General features: G+C 43.2%; 1 protein-coding gene across 1 annotated transcript in view; it reads left to right on the forward strand.

Annotated features, from left to right (window-relative positions):
• Positions 1 to 25,433, forward strand: part of uggt2 (UDP-glucose glycoprotein glucosyltransferase 2) — a 740,193-nt gene that overhangs the window by 22,671 nt on the left and 692,089 nt on the right. The window contains exons 2-4 of the mRNA XM_068034396.1: positions 6,307 to 6,437; positions 12,006 to 12,085; positions 13,800 to 13,930. Of these exons, the coding sequence (XP_067890497.1) occupies positions 6,307 to 6,437; positions 12,006 to 12,085; positions 13,800 to 13,930 (342 nt within the window). The remainder of the gene's footprint in view (positions 1 to 6,306; positions 6,438 to 12,005; positions 12,086 to 13,799; positions 13,931 to 25,433) is intronic.

Below are 25,433 nucleotides of genomic sequence, written 5' to 3' on the forward strand. Positions count from 1 at the left end.
CCTTCCAGAATCTAGGGAACTTTGGAAGGTTACAACTAATGCATCCACCATCTCTGCAGCCACTTCTTTTAAGACCCTAGGCTGCAGGCCATCAGGTCAAGGGACTTGTCAGCCTTCGTTCCCATTTTAGTTTTCCTTGTAGTTCTTCTCTAGTGATGGTGGTTGTTTTAAGTTCCTCCCTCCCTTTTGCCTCTTGATTTTCTGCTATTCTTGGGATACTTTTTGTGTCTTCTACTGTGAAGACCGATACAAAATACCTGTTCAAAGTCTCTGCTATTTCCTTGTTTCCCATAATTAATTCCCCAGTCTCATCCTCTAAAGGACCAACCCAACTTTAGCTATACTCTTCCTTTTGCAGGGTTATGGGGAGAAGGTAGGGAAATGGCATTAGGTGAATTGCCCATTTGGCGAGCTTGTGCAGACCTGGTGGGCTGAATGGCCTCCTTCTGTGCTGTAACAATTCTGTGATTCTGTTAGTAAAAGTAAAAGAAACTTAAACTTAAGTAATAGCTCATCTGGAGAAAGCAGGTGGAGGAGATCAAGTGGCTGAATATGGGCTTCGGCATGACAGGCAGATTGGGGACTGTCAAAAACATGCTGAGGAAGAAGTACCTGTTCGTAAACATTTGTAATTGTATAATAATGAAACTTTAAAATGTTTTTTCTAAGTAAATATTAGAATCAAAGCCATTGTCACTGCCACAAACTCCACTCCCAGGCCACCAATTCCATCCCTCTTTCTGGCCCTGTCTAGAGACTGAACCTGACTGCTTGCTCGCTCCCTCCCTCCCTTCCTCCATCACCAAGACCAGCTACTTCCTTCTCTGTCCCTGTCTCGGCCCATCTGTGGCTGAAATTCTCAGTGTCTGGAGGTTAACAAAAATACAATCACTCCAATGTTCTCCTGGCAGGACTCCCATCTGCCCCCTCTTTAAACTTGACCTGATTTAAAACTATGCTGGCTGTATCTATTCAAGTTCTATTCAACCATGTCTGTCCTGTGCTCACTGACCTACTTTGGCTCTGATCCAGCAATGTCTCAAATTTAATTTCACCCTCTTGTGTTCAAATCCCTCCAATGCCTCACCCCTTATTAACTCTATAACCTACTCCAGCCCTATAACTCAAGAACTTTGCATTCTGCAAATTCTGGCCTGTTGCGTAACTCCAATTTCCTTTGCTTCACCATTGCTGATTGTGCCTTCAGCTGCCTGGGTGCTGAGCTCTGGAATTCACTCCCTCAGCTTCTCATCTACCTCTCTCTCTGCTCCTTAAAACCTACCTCTTTGTGACCAAGCTTTTGGCCAGCTGTCCTAATACCTCTTTCACAGCTTGGTGTCACATTTTATCTGATAATACTCCTACAAAGCACTTTTGAGATGTTTTACTTTTCACACTGCCATGTAAATATAAGATTTTCTGTTTTGCCTTTTTCCAAGCTAATGAGGCTGAAGAAAACTGTACGTAAGCCATTCAGGTGCAAGTGTGACACAGAAAACTAATGCAGAATTTTGGTTTTGTTTAACTATAACAAGTATGATGGACAAAAAATGAATGCAAAGTATACTTTCTATTTGTAACCATATACATACACATATAGAACTGTGGGCAATAGTAGAGTTGAGCAATTGTGAAAAAGATGAGCAAAATGAACTCATGTATGCTCTCGGAGCTACAACTTGTGATATAATTGTATCGTTATCAAACAGCAGTGATATATATTTTTGAAGCAGCAAAGTAAATGTTTTTTTGACATGTCTGAATTTTATTTCAATACAATGATAGTTTGTAGATGTCATGGAATGAAAAGACCTTAAACAGTCACCATAACTATTAAATTGTTAACTTTGTTTTGTCATAGAATCATAGAAAGTTTACGGCACTGAAAGAGGCCCCTTGGCCCTTCAGGTTACGTCACTTATGAGGTACATATCCAGACACCTTTTTTAAATGAGTTGAGTGTTTCTGCCTGTACTACCCTTACAGGCAGTGAGTTCTAGACCATCACTTTAAATCTATGCCCCCGAGTCACTGACCTTTCTGTCAAGGTAAATAGGCCCTTCCAATCCACTCTATCCAGGCCCCTCACCAATTTTGTACATTTCATAAGAACCTAAGGACATGTCCGCTCACCTATTTTTATATTGTCAGCAAATTTGGATGTACTATACTCTGCCCCCCTCCTCCAAGTCATTAATATAGATAGTAAATAATTGAGGTCCTAGGACTGATCCTTGTGGCACTCCACTAGTTACATCTTTCCAACCTGAAAAAGACCCATTAATCCTGACTCTCTGTTTTCTGTGTGTTAACCAATCCTCAATCCATGTTAATGCATTACCCCCAATACTGTGTGCTCCTATCTTGTGCAATAATCTTTTATGTGGCACCTTATCGAATGCCTTCTGGAAATCTAAATACACTACATCTAACGGTTCCCCTTTATCAACTCTGCTTGTTATATCCTCAAAGAACTCGAGCAAATTTGTCAAACATGATTTCCCTTTCACAAAACCATGTTGACTGTTTGTTTGTGTTAAACTTTTCTAAATGTCCTACTATTTCTTCCTTAATAATGGACTCTAGCATTTTTCCAGCAACCAATGTTAGGCTGACTGGCCTATACTTTCCTGCTTTTTTGTCTCCCTCCCTTCTTGAACTGTGGCATCACATTAGCGGTTTTCCAATCTGCTGGGACCCTCCCGGAATCCAGTGAGTTCTGGAATATTTCGACCAATGCCTCCACTATCTCTCTGCAGCCACTTCCTTTAAAACCCTTGGTTGTAGGCCATCAGGTCCTGGTGACTTGTCTGCCTTTAGTCCCATTAGTTTTGTCAAATATTTTGTCCTTCGTGATGGGGACAGTTACAAGATCTTTCCTCCCATTAGTTCCTTGCTTATCTGATATCTGTGGGATGTTTATCGTGTCCTCCTCCGTGAAGACTGATGCAAAATATTAGTTTAAATTATCTGCCATTTCCCTGTTCCCCTGTTAGCAATTTGACAGGCGCATCCTCCAAGGCTGTCACGCTCACTTTAGCTACTCTGTTTTTATATACCCTGTTACGACCGACTGTTCCAGTCAAAGCCCCCAATTAAAATATATGATTCTGATTGTGGGGGAAAAAAAGCACTGTTAATTCAATCCCATCTCTACAGATCACCTAACCGATCATTTTAAACTTTCCAAATTAAAGGAAGACCCCCAGAATGAGGCTAACCAAAACAGGTGTCTTTAAATCAACAAATTAACTGTTTAATTAACAAAACTCAATTCTTAAACACTATGAAGATATAAACAACATTTAAAAATAGAAAAAATTAGACTTGCAAATTTACAATCCAATGTTGCTTGAAGTCCTCACAGCCGTCTGATGGGGGGGGGCGGGGGGGGGAAGGTTCTTCCACGGTAGAACAGTCCGTAGTCTAATTCCAATAGTAAGTGATGCTTTCCTTCCAGCAATGGATTTCAACCATTAACAAGTTGCAAACACTTTTAAAGTAAATCAGTCTGACTTTAGAGTTTTTGAGGGATAAAAGATTGTCACAGTCTAACTTCCCTTCCTTCAGTTTAAATTATCAGAGATCTCCGTTTTGGCTTGACGTTTTTAGAATTTTGAGAGATAACTAAACAGACTAAAATCCCTTCCTTCAGTTTAAAGGGCTGAGAGCTCTTATTTCAGGTGCTAACACCAGCTGTCTGTCTGTGTTCTGTTAGAACAGACTGTCTTGAACTAAAAAGCCAGTTCAAAAAATAATTGTAACAAACCTATCGCTTGATGCTCAGTTCAAGTGGCTGTATCCATGGTAACGAGAATGCACCCTTTGAATCGCAGTCTCCGAATGGCTGTATCCAAGACAACGAAAATGCACCTTCTCGGTAACTCCGGAGGCCTGCTGGTTCTTAAAGCAGTACTGATCCTTTAGAAGCCTTAAAGGTAAACTGCATATTCCCCGGAGGAAAAAAAAACTACGGACCATGACAGCCCGTAGAAGCTCTTGCTGTTTGTTTTTATATTTCTTGCCAATTTACTTTCATAATTAACTTTCTCCCTCTTTATTAGTTTTTTAGTCACCCACTGCAGGTTCCTAAAAAAAAAAAAAAAAAATTCCCAATCCTCTGGCCTACCACTAGTTTTCGCTGAGCATTATGCAATATCTGCTTAAATGTCTGCCACTGACCTTTCCCTTAGTCTATTTTCCCAGCCTGTTTTAAACAACTCTTTCTTCATAACTCTGTAATGACTCTTGTTTAAGTTGAGGACACTGGTTTGTGATCCAAGTTGCTCGCCCTCAAACTGAATTTGAAATTCTACCATGTTGTGATCGCTACCCCCTAGAGGATCTTTAACTACGAAGTCTCTTATTAATCCTACCTCATTACACATTACTAGCTCTAAAATTGCCCGTTCCCTGGTAGGTTCTGCAATGTATTGCTGAAAGTAACAATCCCTGATGCGCTCTACAAATTCATCTTCCATGTTATGTCTGCCAATTTGATTTGTCCAGTCAATATGCAGATTAAAATCACCCATGACAATTGTAGCGCCCTTCTTACATGCTTCTGTTATTTCCGGATTTGTACTTTGTCCTATAGTGAGGCAACTCTTCGGGGGCCGATAGACGACTCCCACCGTGACTACTTCTTGCTATTCCTTGTTTCCACCCAAACTGATTCCACATCACGATCTATTGAACCTATATCACTACTCACCACCGCACTGATACCTTCCTTTTATCAACAAAGCTACTCCACCTCCTTTTTCCTTTTGCCTATTTTTCCAGAACATCGAATACCCTTGATCAAATCTCCCCTCAGTCTTCTCTGTTCCAAGTAGAACGACCCCAGCCTACCCAATCTTTCCTCATAGCTGCATTTTTCCAGTACTGGCAACATCCTCATAAATCTCTTCTGTAAATCTAGTGCAGTTGCATCCTTTCTGTAATGAGGTGTTCAGAACTGCACACAGTACTCAAGTTGTGGCCTAACTAATGATTTATACAGTTCCAACATAAAACTTTTTTCTGTATCCTACATTACCATTCTCTTGCCGTGATATTTAGATGTAAATGTTTGCACTTTCCTCTCGGTGAGTAAGTGAACAAAATCTATCTCAAATTATCATGCTTTCATCATTTGGCATCCAGTTAGCCTGCTGTTTGTCATCTTCAGATAAAGGGTTAAGCAGGGTGGACTCTATATTTTGCTGGAGCAGGGCATATCACCTGTTCGATTTTATCTGCAACCTTCAGCTCAAATATTTTGCAAAATTGCTTGCTGGAAGTAATAACAGCATGGGGAGGACAATGGTGCATCTGGAACCTTAAGTTAATTGCGGATCCAGCAGTGTATTTCTTTAACCAATGGGATTTAAGTATTGAGAAATAATTGGAAGAATGATGGAGAAGGAGAGCGGATTTGAGTTGAATTATGTTCAGAGAGGGAAAGAGAGATTAGATTAAGGAAAGCAAAGTAAGAACAAATGTTAAGTTTGACATTGTAAAATCTCTGAACATACGGAGGAATGAAATTGAACACTTAAAATTGTTCCCATTCTGGGCTAGAGAAGTTGATTAACATTGCATTAACAATTATCACATTGTTTTAAAAGGTTTTAACCAGACTTAAACTCACCATAGAAAGTAAATAGGCAAATCCAGCAAGTTCTTAAAAATAACAGGGAGGCAAAGGGTGAGATGGCATTTGTGCAAAGCAACTGACTGCACGGGATAAATTGCCAAGTTCTGGAGATTTGCAACTTGTGGTGTATCTCTTTTAATGCCATGAACTTGCTGTCTGATTTATATTTTAATGGTGTGTGTCATATTAACACACCTTTTACTTTTCCAGTAAAATCCAGATCAATAGTTGCTTATCCTTTTTCAGTACAAATCTAAAAAAGAATTGAACTAGCAAACAGGAAAAATGAGAGTGGTTTTATTGGGAAAAACATTTACATTGAAGATTACCCTCAAGAAGAATGATATCTTTTTGAAAAACACGAAGTTTAGTTTTTTTTCTGGGTACTGTCTCTACAGTTACAAGAATCTATAGTGATGTTTCCAGTTACCTCAGGAAGATTATATTGTGTTCATTGCTTATTCTGTAGCAATAGCTTTCACACAAACTTCTTGACAGCTGTTGCAGTAGTACAAATTGAATCTTTTGCTACTTGTTTGTTGATTTATTTTATATTGTACATTGTAGACTACTGTTTGACTTTCTATCTTTTTTTTTGCGTTTCTTCACCTCCAGCTACAAAATTAAGGAGTATTGCATTTGTTAATTGAGATTTTTTTTTTCAGTTTCCAAAAATGATGATCCCGCCATTCATTGTTCTCATTTTGAGGTTTTGCAACACTCAAGCAGCTGGGAAAGGTGTGACTGTTAGTTTAGATGCAAAGTGGCCATCAATGCCTTTGTTATTGGAGACAAGGTAAGATTAATTTTGATAAAAGCAAAATACTGCGGATGCTGGAAATCTGAAATAAAAACAAGAAATGCTGGAATCACTCAGCAGCTTAATATTAATTTAAGATTAATTTTGAAGCTGTTTTGCATGCATTTAACTTCACACTTTCTGTAGATCCTTCTTTTAAAATTAAGTTAACATGATTTGCGTGGATGTATAATTTTTGCAGCGCACAAATAAAATCTGCTAATCCAAATGTAGGTTGTGATTCAGCTGATCTCTTATTTGGAGGAAGTAAAAGAAATTCTTCCTATCCCAATGCGGACTTGACTCGTGTTAATTTTATACTAATGTCCACTAATTCTGCATTGCAGACCAAGGTAAATACCCTACTTATATCAACATTATCTCTAATACTTGTGCATCTCTGATTTAGAAAAAAAATCATCTCTTTTCAGAGTCAAATTAGATACAAAGAGAGAGGAAAAAGAGACAAAGGAAAAATAAGAAAAAATGTAGAAGAACAAGCAGAAGGAGTTGTTTGAAAATTACTGTATTGGTCCCGGAGAAGTTAATGAGTGAATGGCAGGGTCCAAAATGTACAAAGATGCTTGATTAATGAAGTATGGAACCACTGCTCCCATCCATTCTGATCATGGAGAGTGGAAAGGTTTTTATAGGAATTGCTAGGCAAAAAAAGACCAAGGCTCATCTATTTTGCCTTCTACCACCCTGGTAGATGCATGAAACAATGATAACTGAGTTATTGACAAATCACAGCAATCATTCTTTACCAATTGATCTGCAACAGACCTGGAAATGAACAAGGGAAACCTCAATGGTGGAGAGCTTTGGGAACTATGGGTCTTAAGTGACCTTGTTCCTCCCAAGCATGCGACACTTACCACGTCCTGACTCAAGTTACTCGTACCGTATCCCAAAATTACTTTCTGAAAGAAATATATCTGGTTTGCATTTGAGTGTCAGAATAGCTTTGCATCCAGAAAATTATTGCCGTTTGACGCTGACAGGCTGATGAGGCAGTTGATTAACACCAGGAAACATTTTTATTAACCTAAGATCCTTCAGAAATCTTGTCTTTACATCGGTAATTTTAATGCTTCATTTTTGGTGTGGCAAGGCTGGCACAAAGATACTGCCAAGACAAATAAAATGTTAAAGCCTACAGGAACAATTTCACTACCTGTTGGAATGAGACTTCACAGCTTCATTGTTCCCTTTCTGGCCTCCGAGGTTGTGTCTTGTCAGGACTGTAAATTATGTCATTAATGGAATCCTTGCAACATTGATTACCAGTGGTAAATGGCTGTGGTAAGATTAATTTGTGTTAATGGTGTAAATCCAGCAATTCCATGATGCACAATTAATTTCAATGAGGAGGCTCATAGCAAGGTTGCAGTTTTTCAGTTTTGTCGGGATAATGGTGGAGCAGCGCAAATCATTCAGCAATTTGTAGAGAATTAGAACTCGTGACGTATCTCTTGCTAGCCACGAGTTGCTAGACATTTTATGAACGAGTGATAGTGAGTGTTGTAAATTCACCTTTTTTTCTAGCAATTTCTGGGCTAAAGTAAAGGAATTTCTTAATGATCAAGTGTAATTCAATGTATAAGGTTTTAACGAAAAGATGATTGCTGAAACATCCTGAATTAATAACTATCTTTACTGATGCTGATTCAGCTCCTTAACATGTTTGAAACTGGGAGGAATGTCCATACACATTAGTATGAGGCAGTTGATTAACACCAGGAAACATTGTTATTAACCTAAGATCCTTCAGAAATCTTGTCTTTACATCGGTAATTTTAATGCTTCATTTTTGGTATTTGAGATACCAAGAAATTATATACAGGTCCAATGTTTGTTTTCCTACCAGCTTTTAAATATGCCCTTACACTGGGGCCAATTTTCAGAGCTGGCAGTAAGGGACTACTGCTTCTCCTGGCCAGACTAGAGAAGCTGGGGTTCTCAAAACACTGAAGGCTAAGAGGAGATTTGATATCTTGTACCTCTGTATCCAAGGCCAGCATTCCATTAGCCTTTTTAATTATTTTTTGGACTTGTCCATTTGCTTTTAGTGATTTTTAGGAACATAAGAACAGGAGTAGGCCATTTAGCCTCTCAAGCTTATTCCACTATTCAATGAGATCGTGGCTGATCTGCATATTCCCACCTTTGCACCATATCCCTTAAGATTTATGTTAACCAAAAGTATCATCAGTCTCCGGATTTAAAATTAATTGATCCAGCATCAACTGCTGTTTGTGGAAGAAAATTCCAAACCTCTATGACCTTTTCCACGTAGAAATGTTTCTTAATTTCAGTCCTCAGTGGTCTGGCTCCCCCTTGGTCCTAAACTCCCCAGCCGCAGAAATGGTTTGTCTCTACTTACCTTATCTGTTCTCTCCCTTAACCTTCTAAATTCCAGGGAAGGCAACACTAGCTTGTGCAATCTCTCCTCATAATGTAATCCCTGACATCCAGATATCATCCTGGTGAGTCTACGTTGCACTCCCTCCAAGGCCAATATATCCTACCTTTTTTTCTTCCTTTCAGGTGTTAAGGAACGCAAGCTCCAGCAGCTGATGGGGACTAATGCCCCACCAGATCCTCCTTCCGCTTCACTTCCCTCTGACCCCACCCCTTCTGATCTGACCCCTTGCCGTGTATTCACTATACCCTCTGACCTCCCCCTCTCTGATGCTGAGCGTTCTGTACTCAGCAAAGGACTCAGTTTTATCCCCTTATGCCCCCACCTCAATGAATTTCGCGCTCGGCATGACGTTGAGCTCTTCTTCCGTCGCCTCCGCCTCCGGGCTCACTTCTTTGACCAGGAGTCCTCCCCCCGACCAGCAGACCCATTCACCCGCCTCCAGTATTCTCCCTCTACCTGGACCCCTCCCCCTGGCCTCTTACCCGCTCTTGATCTTTTCATTGAAAACTGTCGGCGAGACATTGGTCGTCTCAATTTCTCTGCCCCCCTCACTCACTCTAACCTGTCCCCCTCTGAACTTGAGGCACTCCGTTCTCTCAGGTCTAACCCCGACATGGTCATCAAACCTGCAGACAAGGGTGGTGCTGTTGTTGTATGGCGTACCGACCTCTACCTTGCAGAAGCTCAACGCCAACTCACAGACACCTCTTCCTACCTCCCACTGGACCATGACCCCACCACCGAACATCAAGCCACCGTCCAAAGGACTGTCACTGACCTCATCTCCTCTGGAGATCTTCCCTCTACAGCTTCCAACCTCATAGTCCCGCAACCCCGGACAGCCCGCTTCTACCTCCTTCCCAAAATCCACAAACGGGACTGTCCCGGCAGACCCATTGTGTCAGCCTGCTCCTGCCCAACTGAACTTATTTCTTCCTATCTAGACTCTATCCTTTCTCCGCTGGTCCAGTCTCTTCCCACCTACATCCGTGACTCTTCTGACGCCCTACGTCATTTTGACAATTTCCAGTTTCCTGGTCCCAGCCGCCTCCTCTTCACTATGGACGTCCAATCGCTCTACACCTCCATCCCCCACCAGGATGGTTTGAGGGCTCTCCGCTTCTTCCTGGAACAGAGGCCCAACCAGTCCCCATCCACCACCACCCTCCTCCGCCTGGCTGAACTTGTTCTCACATTGAACAACTTCTCCTTCAACTCCACGCACTTCCTTCAAGTAAAAGGTGTCGCTATGGGTACCCGCATGGGTCCTAGTTATGCCTGTCTTTTTGTGGGATATGTCGAGCATTCTTTGTTCCAGTCCTACTCAGGCCCCCTCCCCCAACTCTTTTTCCGGTACATTGATGACTGTATCGGTGCCGTTTCCTGCTCCCGCCCCGAACTAGAAAACTTTATCAACTTTGCTTCCAATTTCCACCCTTCTCTCACCTTTACATGGTCCATCTCTGACACTTCCCTTCCCTTCCTCGACTTCTCTGTCTCCATCTCTGGGGATAGGTTGTCTACCAATATCCATTATAAGCCCACTGACTCCCACAGCTACCTCGACTACACTTCTTCACACCCTACCTCCTGTAAGGACTCCATTCCATTCTCCCAGTTTCTCCATCTCCGACGCATCTGCTCTGATGATGCTACCTTCCATGACGGTGCTTCTGATATGACCTCCTTTTTCCTCAACCGAGGATTTCCCCCCACTGTGGTTGACAGGGCCCTCAACCGTGTCCGACCCATTCCCCGCACCTCTACCCTCACCCCTTCCCCTCCCTCCCAGAACCGTGACAGGGTTCCCCTTGTCCTCACTTTTCATCCCACCAGCCTCCATATCCAAAGGATCATCCTCCGCCATTTTCGCCACCTCCAGCGTGATGCCACTACCAGTCGCATCTTCCCCTCCCTTCCCCTGTCAGCATTCCGAAGGGATCGTTCCCTCCGCGACACCCTGGTCCACTCCTCCATTACCCCCACCACCTCGTCCCCGTCCCAGGGCACCTTCCCTTGCAATCGCAGGAGGTGTAATACCTGCCCATTTACCTCCTCTCTCCTCAGTATCCCAGGCCCCAAACACTCCTTTCAGGTGAAGCAGCGATTTACTTGTACTTCTTTCAATGTAGTATACTGTATTCGCTGCTCACAGTGTGGTCTCCTCTACATTGGGGAGACCAAGCGCAGACTGGGTGACCGCTTTGCGGAACATCTCCGCTCAGTCCGCAAGCAGGACCCTGAGCTTCCGGTTGCTTGCCATTTCAACACTCCCCCCTGCTCTCATGCTCACATCTCTATCCTGGGCTTGCTGCAGTGTTCCAGTGAACATCAACGCAAGCTTGAGGAACAGCATCTCATCTACCGATTCGGCACACTACAGCCTGCCGGACTGAACATTGAGTTCAATAATTTCAGAGCATGACAGCCCCCCACTTTACTTTCATTTTTAGTTATTTTTTCTTCCTTTTTTTTTTTTGCATTCCTTTTTACATTTTTTGCATTTATTTCATTTCATCTTAGTTTGTTCAGTTTGCTTACCCACTGTTTTTTTCAGGTTGCTTTTCTTCAGGTTTGCACTTGCTGATGTTCTATATTCAGTATATTCACACCTAATCTGTACTAATGCTTTGTCTTTCAAAACACCATTAACATATTGTTTGCCTTTGCTCCGTGACCTTTTGGTCAGCTATGTGGCCTGGTCCAATCTGCACCTTCTCCTTTGTTATCTCTTGCCCAACCCCCACCTCACTTGTTTATAATCTGTGACTTTTCTAATATTTGTCAGTTCCGAAGAAGGGTCACTGACCCGAAACGTTAACTCTGCTTCTCTTTCCACAGATGCTGCCAGACCTGCTGAGTGAATCCAGCATTTCTTGTTTTTGTTTCAGATTTCCAGCATCCGCAGTATTTTGCTTTTATATCCTACCTCTGGTGCTCCGAACTGCTCACAGTTCTGGGTGTGGTCAGTAAAATTCACCCCAATGTTTAGGTCTGTGCCCCCTCATCAATTCTCTGTTTACTTGATCTGAAGTTTTCTCTTCAAGAAAGTTTACTCGTTTACTTTTTTTCTATTGCTTCTGTATAGATGTATTTTCTGTGAAAATATAAAATATTATCTGGCATTTCTTTTGCAGTGAGTTTGTAGCAGAAGATGATGATGATAAGTTTTGGCAGTTTGTTGACACTGTGAAGGAAATAACATATCTTCAGGGAGGTAAGATTATCTCGTGTATATTGCACAGTATAGATCTATGCTAGTGTTAAGACTGAGTTGCGAGGAGTGCACCGTCTTCTAATTCCACTTCTGCACAGGTCACGACATTTAAAAAAAATATTTAACCAGTTACCAATGCAATCAGTTATATGGTCTACTCTTCATCCCAGAATAAAATACACCAACCAGATTTCCTTAATGAACAAAATGATCAGTTTATTATAGAACAAGACTTAACCAGTAATGAAGTATAGTAAAAGCAAAATACTGCAGATGCTGGAAATCTGAAACAAAAACAAGAAATGCTGGAACCACTCAGCAGGTCTGGCAGCATCTGTGGAAAGAGAAGCAGAGTTAACGTTTCGGGTCAGTGACCCGAAACGTTAACTCTGCTTCTCTTTCCAATGAAGTACATTATTAGCACACAGATTGAAATATGAAACTTCCCCTTTTTAAATTCCCCACATACAAACTCTCTCTCACACTCTCTCTCTCTCACACACACACACACACACACACACACACGGAAAAAATACAGAAATTCTTTCTTTAGAGGTATGTTGCAAAAAAAAGACAGAAAAAGAATACTTTGGTCAAATACTTGCTAATTCTTGAAGAGAAAAAGAGAAGATATGGAAAGATATCACCTGTTCATTTTTGATCTGATGCCCAAATACACTGTCACTGGGATCTTTCTGGAGCAGTTCTTTACGGGTGACGTTGAGGATCAGTTTGGCAGGCTTTTCAGGGGAAATGCAGTATCAGTTTCTCTATTTCTTGCACTTGATTCTCAGTAAGTTCTCAAAGAGGTGGAAGAGGATGAGCTGATGGTGATTGCTGTCTTGGCTGGTTTTCTCCAACTGTTTTCAAAACTGTTCGCATCCCAACATGCTGTCCAAAGCAAAACCAAAAACAATATCTCGAGTCAAGCCTTCTGGCCCCTATAAATCTTGACCTGTCACTTCTCTTTAAACATCTTGCCCAGATCACTGAGGTTTCTGAAACAAAAACAACATGCTGGAAATACTCAGCAGGTCTGGCAGCATCTGTGGAGAGAGAAGCAGAGTTAATGTTTCAGGTCTGTGACCATTCATCAGAACTGGCAAAGGTTAGAAAAGAATTACGTTTTAAGCAAGTGAATTGGGTGGGGACTGGGGGAGAGAACAAAGGGGAAGGTATTTGATGGGGCAGAGGGAGATTAAATAACAAAGCTGTCCTGGGAGAAAGGCAAAGCGTGTGTTAATGCTTGTGGTGAAAGTGTCAATAGTGTGGAATACTGAGCAGTTCTGACTACGTGAAAAGCAGGCACATGATTAAAACATTTTTTTTAAATGGCCAGTCATGCTCTGCAGCTATTGAACTCACTGTTCAGTCCGAAAGGCTATAGAATGCCACCACCAAACTCACCTTCCCTCCCCTGTCAGCATTCTGAAGGGATCGCTCCCTCCATGACACCTTGGTCCACTCCTCCATTGCCCCGACACCTCGTCCCTTTCCCACGCACCTTCCCATGCAATTGTAGGAGATGGAATACCTGCCCTTTTACTTCCTCTCTCCTCACTATCCAAGGCCCCAAACACTCCTTTCAGGTGAAACATCGATATACTTGTGCTTCATTCAAGTTAGTAAAGTGTGTTATTAATAGCATACTACTAAGATAATTACTGTAACTGACTTTGTTTATAGAGTTATTTGATATAATTTTATTTCACAGATTCTGAACGTAGTTATTGTGACTTGATTCTAAAGAAAGCTGGTCAATTTTTGTCACAACTGAAGCTCGGTCTTCTGAAGTTTGCTCTTTCGCTGAGAGCATATTCTCCAACTATTCAGATGTTTCAACAGGTATGTATTGTGATCTTCATACTATGTTGAAGTAAGCTTTGTTGGGAGAAAGAGACCATGGCACAAGAAAATGACTATATTTCTTTCATAAAAGACAGACCTTTGAAGCACCTTTAAAACTGCATTCCCCTCCTCATTTTTTACTTTGTTGACAGGGACATTTAAAATAGAAAGGTAATTTTAATATAGGTCAAAATATAAATTTAAAAAAAGATAGTCAAGTTTGTTGATTAAATTGAAAAACATATTTGTCTGGAGGGGATGACTCCTGTCGCACTGAAGTATACTTCTGAGTGAGGCAACAAGAAACAACTTTGACTAAGTCTGTGGAAATACTTTTCCGTTTCTAAATTATGGATGCTTGGCTACATTTCAATTCATTTTTAGTGCATGTTTCTCAGTACTTCTGTGGATAATGACCTGAATTACACAGCTCAAAGTACTGTTTGTTTTGGTTTTTTTTTTACAAATACATGCACTTCACTTCATTTACATTTACAAATTCTGGAAAAGCCCAGTTTTGTACGATGTAATAGCGTTGTTCCCAAATTGTTCATGATCTCGTGCATTGGCAACTCATAAAGGGCATTTCATTGGATATAATAACTAGGTTGCCATTGATACCCTTGTCAAATTTTGGCGATTAACTATGGGTAAACTGAAAATACCTTTTCCTGGGCCTTCCCTATATTCAAGTTTTGGGGCATAAAATTGTAGGTGTAACAAATTTATTGGGCCAATATAAGGACAGAAGTGCAGGTATCCGCTCCATTGATTGTTTTGGACCAAGCACCGCTTTTGTTCAAACTTTTAAGTGGTAGAAATGACATGCCTCAATACCCAGCCTTGACGTTAACCTTGCCATGAGTCAAAGCTGCCTTTCTCTACTTTGTTTTTAATTGTCTAATCATACTACATCTGTTGGTTTTAGGTTAGCGAAATTGTACATGTGAGCTACACACTATTTGACTTTAAATATTTATTCTCTTCAAGGTGAGGGATGTTATTACAAGAGAATGGTATACTGTCTTTTTCTGGTATTCGCATGGTTAAATGGATTTAAACTTTTTCTAATAAGGTGAGGCTGTTGGTGCTTTGACACCAAAGCTCTTTAAGCTATACTTTGGTTGTTTATATGAAAAGTAATGGTCCTTGTACTCTGCCACAGTAGTGGACCTGGGCTCCAGCATTAGAAATGCACTCCCAAATGCACCATTTGTACTTGTTTCTTTAATTAATTCTTGGGATTTTGCATCACTGGTAAGGCCAGCATTTATTGTCCATTCCTAATTCCCTTAAGAAAGTGGTGGTGTGCTACCTTCTGCCACGACAGTTTGTGTGATGAAGGTACTCCCACAGTGCTGTTAGGAAGGGAGTTTCAGAAGTTTGACCAGCGATGCTGAAGGAACAGTGATGTATTTCCAAATCGGGATAGTGTGTGATTTGGAGGGCGAGTTGCAGGTGCTGGTGTTCCCATGCACCTGCTACCCTTGTTCTTCTCGGTCGTAGAGGTCATGGGTTTGGGAGGTGCTGCGGAAGGAACCCTGGCGAGTGCCTCTTGTAGATGGTGCATGCTATTGCCACTGCGCTGGTGGTGGAGGAAGTAAATGTTTTTAGGCTGGCGGATGGCGTCCAATCAAGTGGGCTTCTTTCTCTGGGATGGCTTTGAGCTTCTTGAGTGTTGTTAGAGCTGTGCTCATTCAGGCAAGTGGAGAGCCTTCCATCACAATCCTCTCTTGTGCCTTTTATAGATGGTGGAAAGGCTATGGGGAGTCAGAAGGTGAGTTGCTCGCCGCAGAATAACCAAACTCTGACATGCTGTTGTATCTATGTCTTAGTATATATGTGACTGTAGTCCAGTTAAGTTTCTGGTTATTCGTGACCCACAAGATGTTGATGGTGGGGGATTCAGCAATGCAGAGCAGGCAGAATGTGATGGCAATCAGTGTGTAATGCTGATTTGATGCCAGCAGTGCAATTTGGGAGTTCAACGCTCCAGCCAACATGTTCCCTCTTAATCTCTCACAGCTGAACTTGCGTTCAGCAGTGGAAAAGAGCTCCCCGCCCGTGCTATTTAGAGGGATCATATACTTTCAAGTTAGTTGCTGTTTGATTGATTTCTTCTGGCTTTTGCTACAATTCTACTAGTGTTTGGTGCTTTCTATATTGTTTCAAAAATTCACAAGAGTGGTGTGGTTGGTGCTGCAGGACCTTGTCCTGACTGAGGATTCTCCATAAATCAGTTTCTCCCAGATGTGCGTGCTCTAATAGACATTCCCCTTGAAATACAGCATGACTTGGAGAATGAGCCGAGGCCACATAGAGCAGGACAAGCTGCTGGAAGAGGGAGGAAAATTGGGTGAAGAAAGGTTCTCGTCAGGAAGACATATCTGCCAAGGATGTTCAGGGAGCAATTCCCCTACCTGACCCTCAGAAAGAAACAACGTATGAGAAGTTTGCATTTCAGCAGGGACCTCCTTTGACTGAAGTCTGCCACCAGTTGCGGCCACAACTGCAACCTCCGAGCAGGACAAGTACCGCCTTGTCAGTGGCTGTGAAGGTGACTGTGGGGTTGAATTTTTATGCATCTGCCTTTTTCTAAGCTGCAGGTATTTGTTACATCTCTGTGTGCCTTCCACTGCGATCATCGAGTCTCTATTCAAAGGCACTCAACTACATTTCTTTCTCTCTTGCCTGAGAGAAGCTGGTGGAACAAACATTTGCACGCTTCCCCATGGTATAAGGTGTCATTGACAGCACGAACATCGTTTTACGCATGCCTCATGTCAATTCTGCCATGTACTGGAAATGTCCATCTCGTGCATGACCACAGGGAGATCATCGTTTAGGTCAAGGCACTGTATCCTGGCAGCAGGCATGATGCCCTCATTCTGTGGCAGTCCACTGTGCTAGCTGCAGTTGAGACACCACAGCCAACCACATGGTAGCGACTGCGTGACAAGAGATGAGAGTGACTGCCCTTGATATCAAGGCAGCATTTGACTGAGTATGGCATCAAGGAGCCCGAGCAAAACTGGAGTCAATGGGAATTGGGGAAAATACTCTGCTGGTTGGAGTCATACCTGGCACAAAGGAAGATGGTTGTGGTTGTTGGAGGTCAATCATCTCAGTCCCAAGACATTACTGCAGGAGTTCCTCAGGGTAGTGTCCTAGGCCCAACCATCTCTAGCTTCTTCATCAATGACCTTCCTTCAATCATAAGATCAGAAGTGGGGATGTTCGCTGATGATTGCACAATATTTAGCACCATTCGCAACTCCTCAGATACTGAAGTAGCCCATGTCCATATGCAGCAAGACCTGAACAACATCCAGGCTTGGGCTGATAAGTGGCAAGCAACATTTGTGCCACAGGCACTGACCATCAGGCAATGACCATCTCAAACAAGAGAGAATCTCACTATCTCCCCATGATGTTCAATGGCATTACCGTCACTGAATCCCCCATTATCAACATCCTGGAGGTTACGCAAGCTCGAGTAACAGGATCTCATTTACCGATTAGGCACACTACAGCCTGCCGGACTGAACATTGAGTTCAATAATTTCAGAGCATGACGGCCCCTCCATTTTACTTTTATTTTTAGTTGTTTGTTTTTTCTTTTTTTATTTATGTATATTTTTTGTGTTTTTTTTTGAGATACAGCACTGAAACAGGCCCTTCGGCCCACCGAGTCTGTGCTGACCATTAACCACCCATTTATACTAATCCCATATTCCCACTACATCCTCACCTGTCCCTATATTCCCCTACTACCTACCAAGTCTAGGGGCAATTTATAATGGCCAATTTACCTATCAACCTGCAAGTCTTTTGGCTGTGGGAGGAAACCGGAACACCCGGAGGAAACTCACGCAGACACAGGGAGAACTTGCAAACTCCACACAGGCAGTACCCAGAATTGAATCTGAGTCGCTGGAGCTGTGAGGCTGCGGTGCTAACCACTGTGCTGCCCCTTTTTTATCATCCTCGTTTTATTTCATTTTATTTCATCTTCGTTTGTCCGGTTTGCTTACCCACTTTTTTTTTCATGTTTGTACTTGCGGCTGTCCGTTAACATCCTATCTGTACTAATGCTTTGTCTTTCAACACACCATTGACATATTGTTCGCCTTTACTCCATGACCTTCTGGTCAGCTATACTGTGACCTTGTCCTACCTACACCTTCTCCTTTGTTATCTCTTGCCCCACCCCCGCTTTACTTGCTTATAACCTTTTACATTTCTGATATTTGCCAGTTCTGAAGAAGGGTCACTGACCTGAAACGTTAACCCTGCTTCTCTCTTCACAGATGCTGCCAGACCTGCTGAGTATTTCCAGTATTTCTTGTTTTTATTCCTGGAGGTTACCATTGACAAGCAACTGAACTGGACCAGCCACAATAATACTGTGGCAACAAGAGCAGGTCGGAGGCTGGGAATTTTGCAGTGAGTAACCCACCTCCCGTCTCCCAAATGCCTGTCCACCATCTACAAGGCACAAGTCAGAAGTGTGATGGAATACTCGCCACTTGCTGGATGAGTGCAGCTCCAACAACACTTGGGAAGCTCGACACCATCCACGACAAAGCAGCCTGCTTGATTAGCACCCCATCCACCACCTTCAATATTCACTCCCTTTGCCACCGATGCACAGTGGCAGCAGTGTGTACCATCTACAAGATGCACTGTAGTAACTCCCCAAGACTTCTTCGACAGCATCTTCCATACCTGCAACCTCTACCACTTAGAAGGACTAGGGCAGCAGATGCATGGGAACAACAACACCCTGCAAGTTCCCCTCCAAGCCACACACCATTCTGACTTGAAACTATATCACTGTTCCTTCAGTGTCGCTGCGTCAAAATCCCTAACTGCACATGGGTGCACCTACACCCCAAGGACTGCAGCGATTCAAGAAAGCAGCTCCCCACCTCCTTCTCAAGGGCAATTTGGGATGGGCAATAAATGCTGGTCTAGCCAGCCACTTCCCATGAATGAATAAAAAAAATCCCTTGGTGAAATGGCTGATGACTTTGTGCAACCCACGCTCAGGTGTGCAGCATGCATGCATACAATGAAAGCCATGTTGCTGCATGAAATGTGATGGACCAGACCATTGGAGTACTGAAACAATACATCCTCTGCCTGGAATGATCTGGAGGAGCCCTTCTGCACTTGGCAGAGTGGGTGTCAAGATTTGTGGTGGTCTGTTGCTGTCACGATCCTTTTTTTTTTCCTCCTCTGGAAATATTGCGGTGCACATTTTAAGGCTGTAAAAGGTTAGTACTTTAAGGCAGCAAGCTCCAGGGACTGGAAGTGAAAGTGCATTCTAGTTGCTTAGCTGCAACCATACAGAGAGAGAGTGTATCCATTTTGATTTTGAAAACTGGCGATTTGGTTTGTTCAGAGGTAGACAGACAGACACGGACTGTTCTGGCACATGAAGGAAATAGGAAAGTTCTCAGTCTATTTAAACCCTATTTATTATGCGCTCTCAATTCTAAAGAAGCTACAAGCCAGATTAAATTCCTTAAAAATAAACAATTGTTGATTCGGAGGATTGGAGAATTGCTAGTGTTGCACCCCTTTAAAAAGGGAGTGAAGGATAGACCGAATAATTACAGGCCAATCACGCTAACCTCCGTAGTGGGCAAATTATTGGAATCTATTCTGGGAGAGAGGATAAGCTGTCACTTAGAAAGGCACAGGTTAATAAAGGATAGTCAGCATGGATTTGTTAAGGTAAGATCTTGTTTGACCAACTTGATCGAATTTTTTGAAGCAGTAGTGCAGTTGATGTGGTCTGTGTAGTCTACATGGACTTCAGCAAGGCTTTTGACAAGGTCCCAGATGGCAGACTGGTTTAAAAAGAAATCCCATGGGATTCAGGGAAATGCAGCAAGGTGGATACAAAATTGGCTCAGTGGCAGGAAACAAAGGGTAATTGTTGAGGGCAATCCGCAGGGCTTAGTACTGGGTCCCCTGCTTTTTGTGGTACATCATAGGGGCATGATCAAGACGTTTGCGGACAACACAAAGATTGGCCGTGTAGTAGATAGCGAGGAGGATTGCTGTAGGCTGCAGGAAGATATTGATGGTCTAGTCAGATGTGCAGAAAAGTGGCAAATGGAATTCAAATAGGAGAAGTGTGAGGTGATGCATTTGGGGAGGTCAAACAAGGCAAAGGAATATACAATTAATGGGAAAATACTGAGAAATGTAGGGGAAGTGAGGGATCTTGGAGTAAATGTCCACAGATCCCTGAAGGTAGCAGGACAGGTCAATTAAGGTGGTTAAGCAGGCATATGGAATCCTTTCCATTATTAGCCGAGGTATAGAATACAAGAGCAGGGAGATTATGCTGGAACTGTATAACTCATTGGTTAGGTCACAACTTGAGTACTGTGTGCAAAAGAGCTGAACTCAAGAGGTGAGGTGAGAGTGACTGCCCTTGACATCAAGGCAGCATTTGAACGAGTATGGCATCAAGGAGCCCTAGCAAAACTGAGGTCAATGGGAATCAGGGAAAACCCTCTGCTGGCTGGAGTCATACCTGGCACAAAGGAAAATGGTTGTGGTTGTTGGAGGTCAATCATCTGAGCTCCAGGACATCACTGCAGGAGTTCCTCAGGGTAGTGTCCTGGGCCCAACCATCTTCAGCTGCTTCATCAATGACCTTCCTTTAATCATAAAGTCAGAAGTGGGGATGTTCGCTGATTGCACAAAGTTCAGCACCATTCGTGACTCCTCAGATACTGAAGCAGTCAGTGTAGAAATGCAGCAAGACCTGGACAATATCCAGGCTTGGGCAGTTGTGTGGCGCGAATGTTACTTGCCACTTAAGTGCCAGGCAATGACCATCTCCAACAAAAGAGAATCTAACCATCTCCCCTTGACATTCAACTGCATTACCATTGCTGAATCCTCCACTATCAACATCCTAGGGGCTACCATTGACCAGAAACTGAGCTGGAGTAGCCATATAAATACCGTGGCTACAAGAGCAGGTCAGAGGATGGGAATAGAGGGATAAGGTCCCCGGAAGTGCAGAAGGTTTTAGTTTGGACAGGCATCAAGATCGGCGCAGGCTTGGAGGGCCGAATGGCCTGTTCCTGTGCTCTACTGTTCTTTGTTTGTTCTTTATTGTTAAGATGTTAGTTTTTAAAATAAATAATTAATTTGTTGATATCTAAAGATACCGAGTTTGGTTTGCCTCATTCGGGGGTTACTAGATTGTTTCAATTCGGCTGCTGCTTTCTTCGATTTGGAAAGCTTAAAGGTATGTATGATGCGACCTGTGGAGCGGCGGGACTGAATTGACAGTGTGTTGCTACCACCGCAGTCAAAATCATATCACATATTTTGATTGGGGGCTTTGTCCTGGAGCGGTTGCACGATAACACTGCGTATTGCACAACCTCGCCATCTGAAAGGACTGTCTGTGTCGCCTGCTATACGGCTAGGAGGTGGAGGGTGATCATGTGGAAACACTTACCCGAGTGCAATTCCAGCAAGCGCAACCTCGATTTTTTTTCTATTCATCAACAGTCCCACACCTTACCTTCCCTCTGTCATTGACTATGAAGCATCTACTTGGTCACAACACTCATAAAAGCCACCACAAAATAAATATTCCATACCAAATTTATAAATGAAATCATATTGCACACAAGTCAACTAATTGCCCTTGTGCATTCAGTTAGTGCCTGACTTCCATATGTCGTGTAACAGAAGGAAACCAGGGAATTGTAGACCAGTTAGTCTTGCATCTGTTGTCGGGAAATTGCTGCAATCTATATTTATGAAAATATGACTGAACACCTTGAATTTTTGGCTGATTTGGAAGAGCCAGCATGGATTGGTGACTACCCATCATGAATCGGGTAGAATGTTTTTGAAGAGATGATTAAATTAGTGGACAGGGTAATGGCTATGGATTAAAAATAGAGAGAAACAGTTAACATTTCAGTTTTATGACCTTTTCATGAGAACTATGAAAAGAAATATAATAGGTTTTAAGCAAGTGAAAGGAGAGAGGATGGAAAAAGAGCAAAAGGGAAGGTCTGATATGGTGGAAGACCAGAAAGATTAAATGACAATAGAATCATACAGCTTGGAAGGAGACCATTCAATCCATCAAGTCCATGCTGGCTCTCTGCAAAGTAGTCCAGTCAAGTCCTGTAGCCCTGCAAGTTTATTTCCTAAGATTTGATGATGCAGGGCCAAAGGGATAGTAATGGGAGAACTAAAGAAAAAGATGTGTCTCGAGGAGGTGTGAATAATGAACAGCTGCTGTCCGAAAGCAAAAACGAGAGTAAGACTGAAACCTGCATGGAGAAAGGAAACAAAATGGGGGCAGACATTGCGGTCTGAAATTATTGAATTCTATGATAAGTCTGGAAGGCTGTAATATGCCTAATCAAAAGATGAGGTGCTGTTCCTTGAGCCTATATTGAGCTTGATTGGAACACTGCAGGAGGCTGAGGTTAGAGGAGTAAGCGTAAGAGCAAATTGGAGAATTAAAATGATAGGCGACCGAAAGCTCAGGGTCATGCTTGTGGACTGAATGGAGATGTTCTGCAAAGTGGTCACCTAATCCACATTTGGTCCTCCCGCCGTTGCAGAGCAATCTGAGTTCTGAGCAGCACCTACAGTATACTAAATTGAAAGAAGTACATGTAACTTATTGGGGATAGCACAGTAAAGTGGTGTTGAGGTAGAAGATTAGCCATGATCTAATTGAATGGCAGAGGAGCCTTGACTGGCTGAATGGCCTACTCCTATGTTCCAAATTGCTGCTTCACCTGGAAGGACTGTTTGCGGCCTTGGACAGCGAAGAGAGAGGAGATAAAAGTGTAGGTGTTGCATCTCCTGCACTTGCATGTGCCTTCAGTGATCTATGGACAAATCAAGGTCCCTCTGAACTTCCTAGGGTGCTACCATCCATTGTATATTCCCTTGCCTCGTTAGTCTTCCTGAAATGCATCACCTCACACTTCTCCGGATTAAATTCCATTTGCCACTTCTCTGCCCATCTTACCAGCACCGGTAGATAAGGTGGTTAGGAAGGCATATGGGATACATGCCTTTATTAGCCGAGGCATAGAATATAAGAGCAGGGAGGTTATGATGGAGCTGTATAAAACGCTAGTTAGGCCGCAGCTGGGGTACTGCGTAAGGTTCTGGATGTGATTGCACTGGAGAGGGTGCAGAGGAGATTCACCAGGATGTTGCCAGGGCTGGAACATTTCAGCTATGCAGAGAGACTGGATAGCTGAGGGTTGTTTTCCTTGGAGCAGAGAAGGCTGAGGGGCGGACCTGATTGAGGTATACAAAATTATGAGGGGCATAGGTAGGATAGATAGGAAGAAATGTTTTCTCTTAGCGGAGGGATCAATAACCAGGGGGCATAGATTTAAGGTAAGGGGCAGGAGGTTTAGAGGGGATTTGAGGAACAATATTTTCACCCAGAGGGTGGTTGGAATCTGGAACACACTGCCTGAGGGATGGTAGAGGCAGGAATCCTCACAACATTTAAGAAGTATTTAGATGTACACTTGAAATGCCATGGCATACAAGGGTACGGGTTACGTGCTGGAAAATGGGGTTAGAATGGATAGGTGCTTGATAGTCGGCACAGACAGAATAGGCTGGAAGGGCCTGTTTCTGCACTCTGACTCTATCGTCCTGTAACCTAAGGCTTTCCTCCTCACTATTTACTACAACGCCAATTTTCGTGTCATCTGCGCACTTACTGATCATACCTCCTATATTGTTGACTAAATCATTAAATGTACACTACAAACAGCAAGGGTGCCATACCAATCCCTGTGATACACCACTGGTCATCGGCTTCCAAATGCAAATACAACCCTTGACCGTTACCCTCTGCCTCCTGCCACTAAGCCAATTTTGGATCCAATTTACCAAATTGCTCTGGATCCCACGGGCTCTTACCTTCTTGGCCAATCTCCCATGTGGGACCTTATCAAAAGCCTTGCTGAAGTCCATGTAGACTACATCAACTGCTGTTGAAAACAGAGGCTGGTGGGGTGGACGGTGAGGATAAGGGGAATGTTGTCATCGTTCTGGGAGGAGGGCAAGGGATGGGAGCAGAAGATCTATCAGAAGCGTTGGTATGGAACATATGTGATGGAGACTGAGAAACTGGGAGAATGGAATGGAGTCCTTGCAGGAAGCAGGATGTGAGAGAAGTGTATTAGAGGTAGCTGTGGGAATCAGTGGGTTTATAGTGAATATTGGTTGATAGCCTATCCCCTGAAATGGAGATCGAGAAGTCGAGGAGGGAAGTGTCCGAGATGGACTATGTGAAGGTGAGAGAAGGGTGGAGATTGGAAGCAAAGTTGATGAAAGTTTCTAGTTCAGGGTGACAGCAGGACACTGCACCGATATGCTCATCAGTGAACAGAAAAATGAGGTGAGGGAGGGGGCTTGAGTAGGATTGGAACAAGGAATGTATCACGTATCCAAAAAAAGGCAGGCAGGGATAGGACCCATGTGGGTACCCATAGCAACACCTTTTATTTGGAGGAAAGGAGAAATAAAAACAAGAAGTGCTGGAAATACTCAGCATGTCTGGCAGCATCTGTGGAGAGAGAAGCAGAGTTAACTTTTCAGGTCTGTGACCTTTTTCATAAGAACTGGAAAAGGTTAGAAAAGAATTAGGCTTTAAGCAAGTGAAGGGAGGGGGTGGGGGAGAGAGCAACGGGAAAGCTGTTTGATAGGGCAGGAGAGATTAAATAACAAAGCTGTCCTGGGACAAAGCCATAAAGTGTGTTAATGCTTGTGGTGAAAGACAAAGCATTCGTCCAGCGAGTCTGTGATAGCAGAATAATGAGCAGCTCTAACTACATTTGGATGGTGAGGAGAGAGGAGGTCAAAGGGAAGGTATTACACCTCCTGCGATTGCATGGGAATGGGACGAGGTGTCGGGGGTAATGGAGGAGTGGACCGGGGTGTCGCGGAGGGAACGATCCCTTCGGAATGCTGACTGGAGGGGAAGATGCGTTTGTTGGCGGAAAGCGTCATAGACAGGAGTTTTAGAGAAGTGGTTGCACCCAAGGTGCAGGCAGATAGATGGGTGACCGCTAGAAGGGGCAGGCAGTCAGTGTAGGAATCCCCTGTGGCTATCCCCCTCTCTAACAAGTATACCGTTTTGGATACTGTTGGGGGGGATGGCCTATCAGGGGAAAACAGCAGCAGCCAGAGCAGTGGCACCACGGCTAGCACTGTTGTTCAGCAGGGAGGGACAAAGCGCAGAAGAGCAATAGTTATAGGGGACTCTATAGTCAGGGGCACGGATAGGCGCTTCTGTGGGCGTGAAAGAGACTCCAGGATGGTATGTTGTCTCCCTGGTGCCAGGGTCAAGGATGTTTCTGAAAGGACAAGGGGCATTCTGAAGGGGGAGGGTGAACAGCCAGAGGTTGTGGTGCACATCGGTACCAATGACATGGGCAGGAAGAGTGATGAGGTCCTGCAG

Source organism: Heterodontus francisci, chromosome 6 (genome assembly GCF_036365525.1).
Source record: "Heterodontus francisci isolate sHetFra1 chromosome 6, sHetFra1.hap1, whole genome shotgun sequence".
Taxonomy (NCBI): Eukaryota; Metazoa; Chordata; class Chondrichthyes; order Heterodontiformes; family Heterodontidae; genus Heterodontus; species Heterodontus francisci.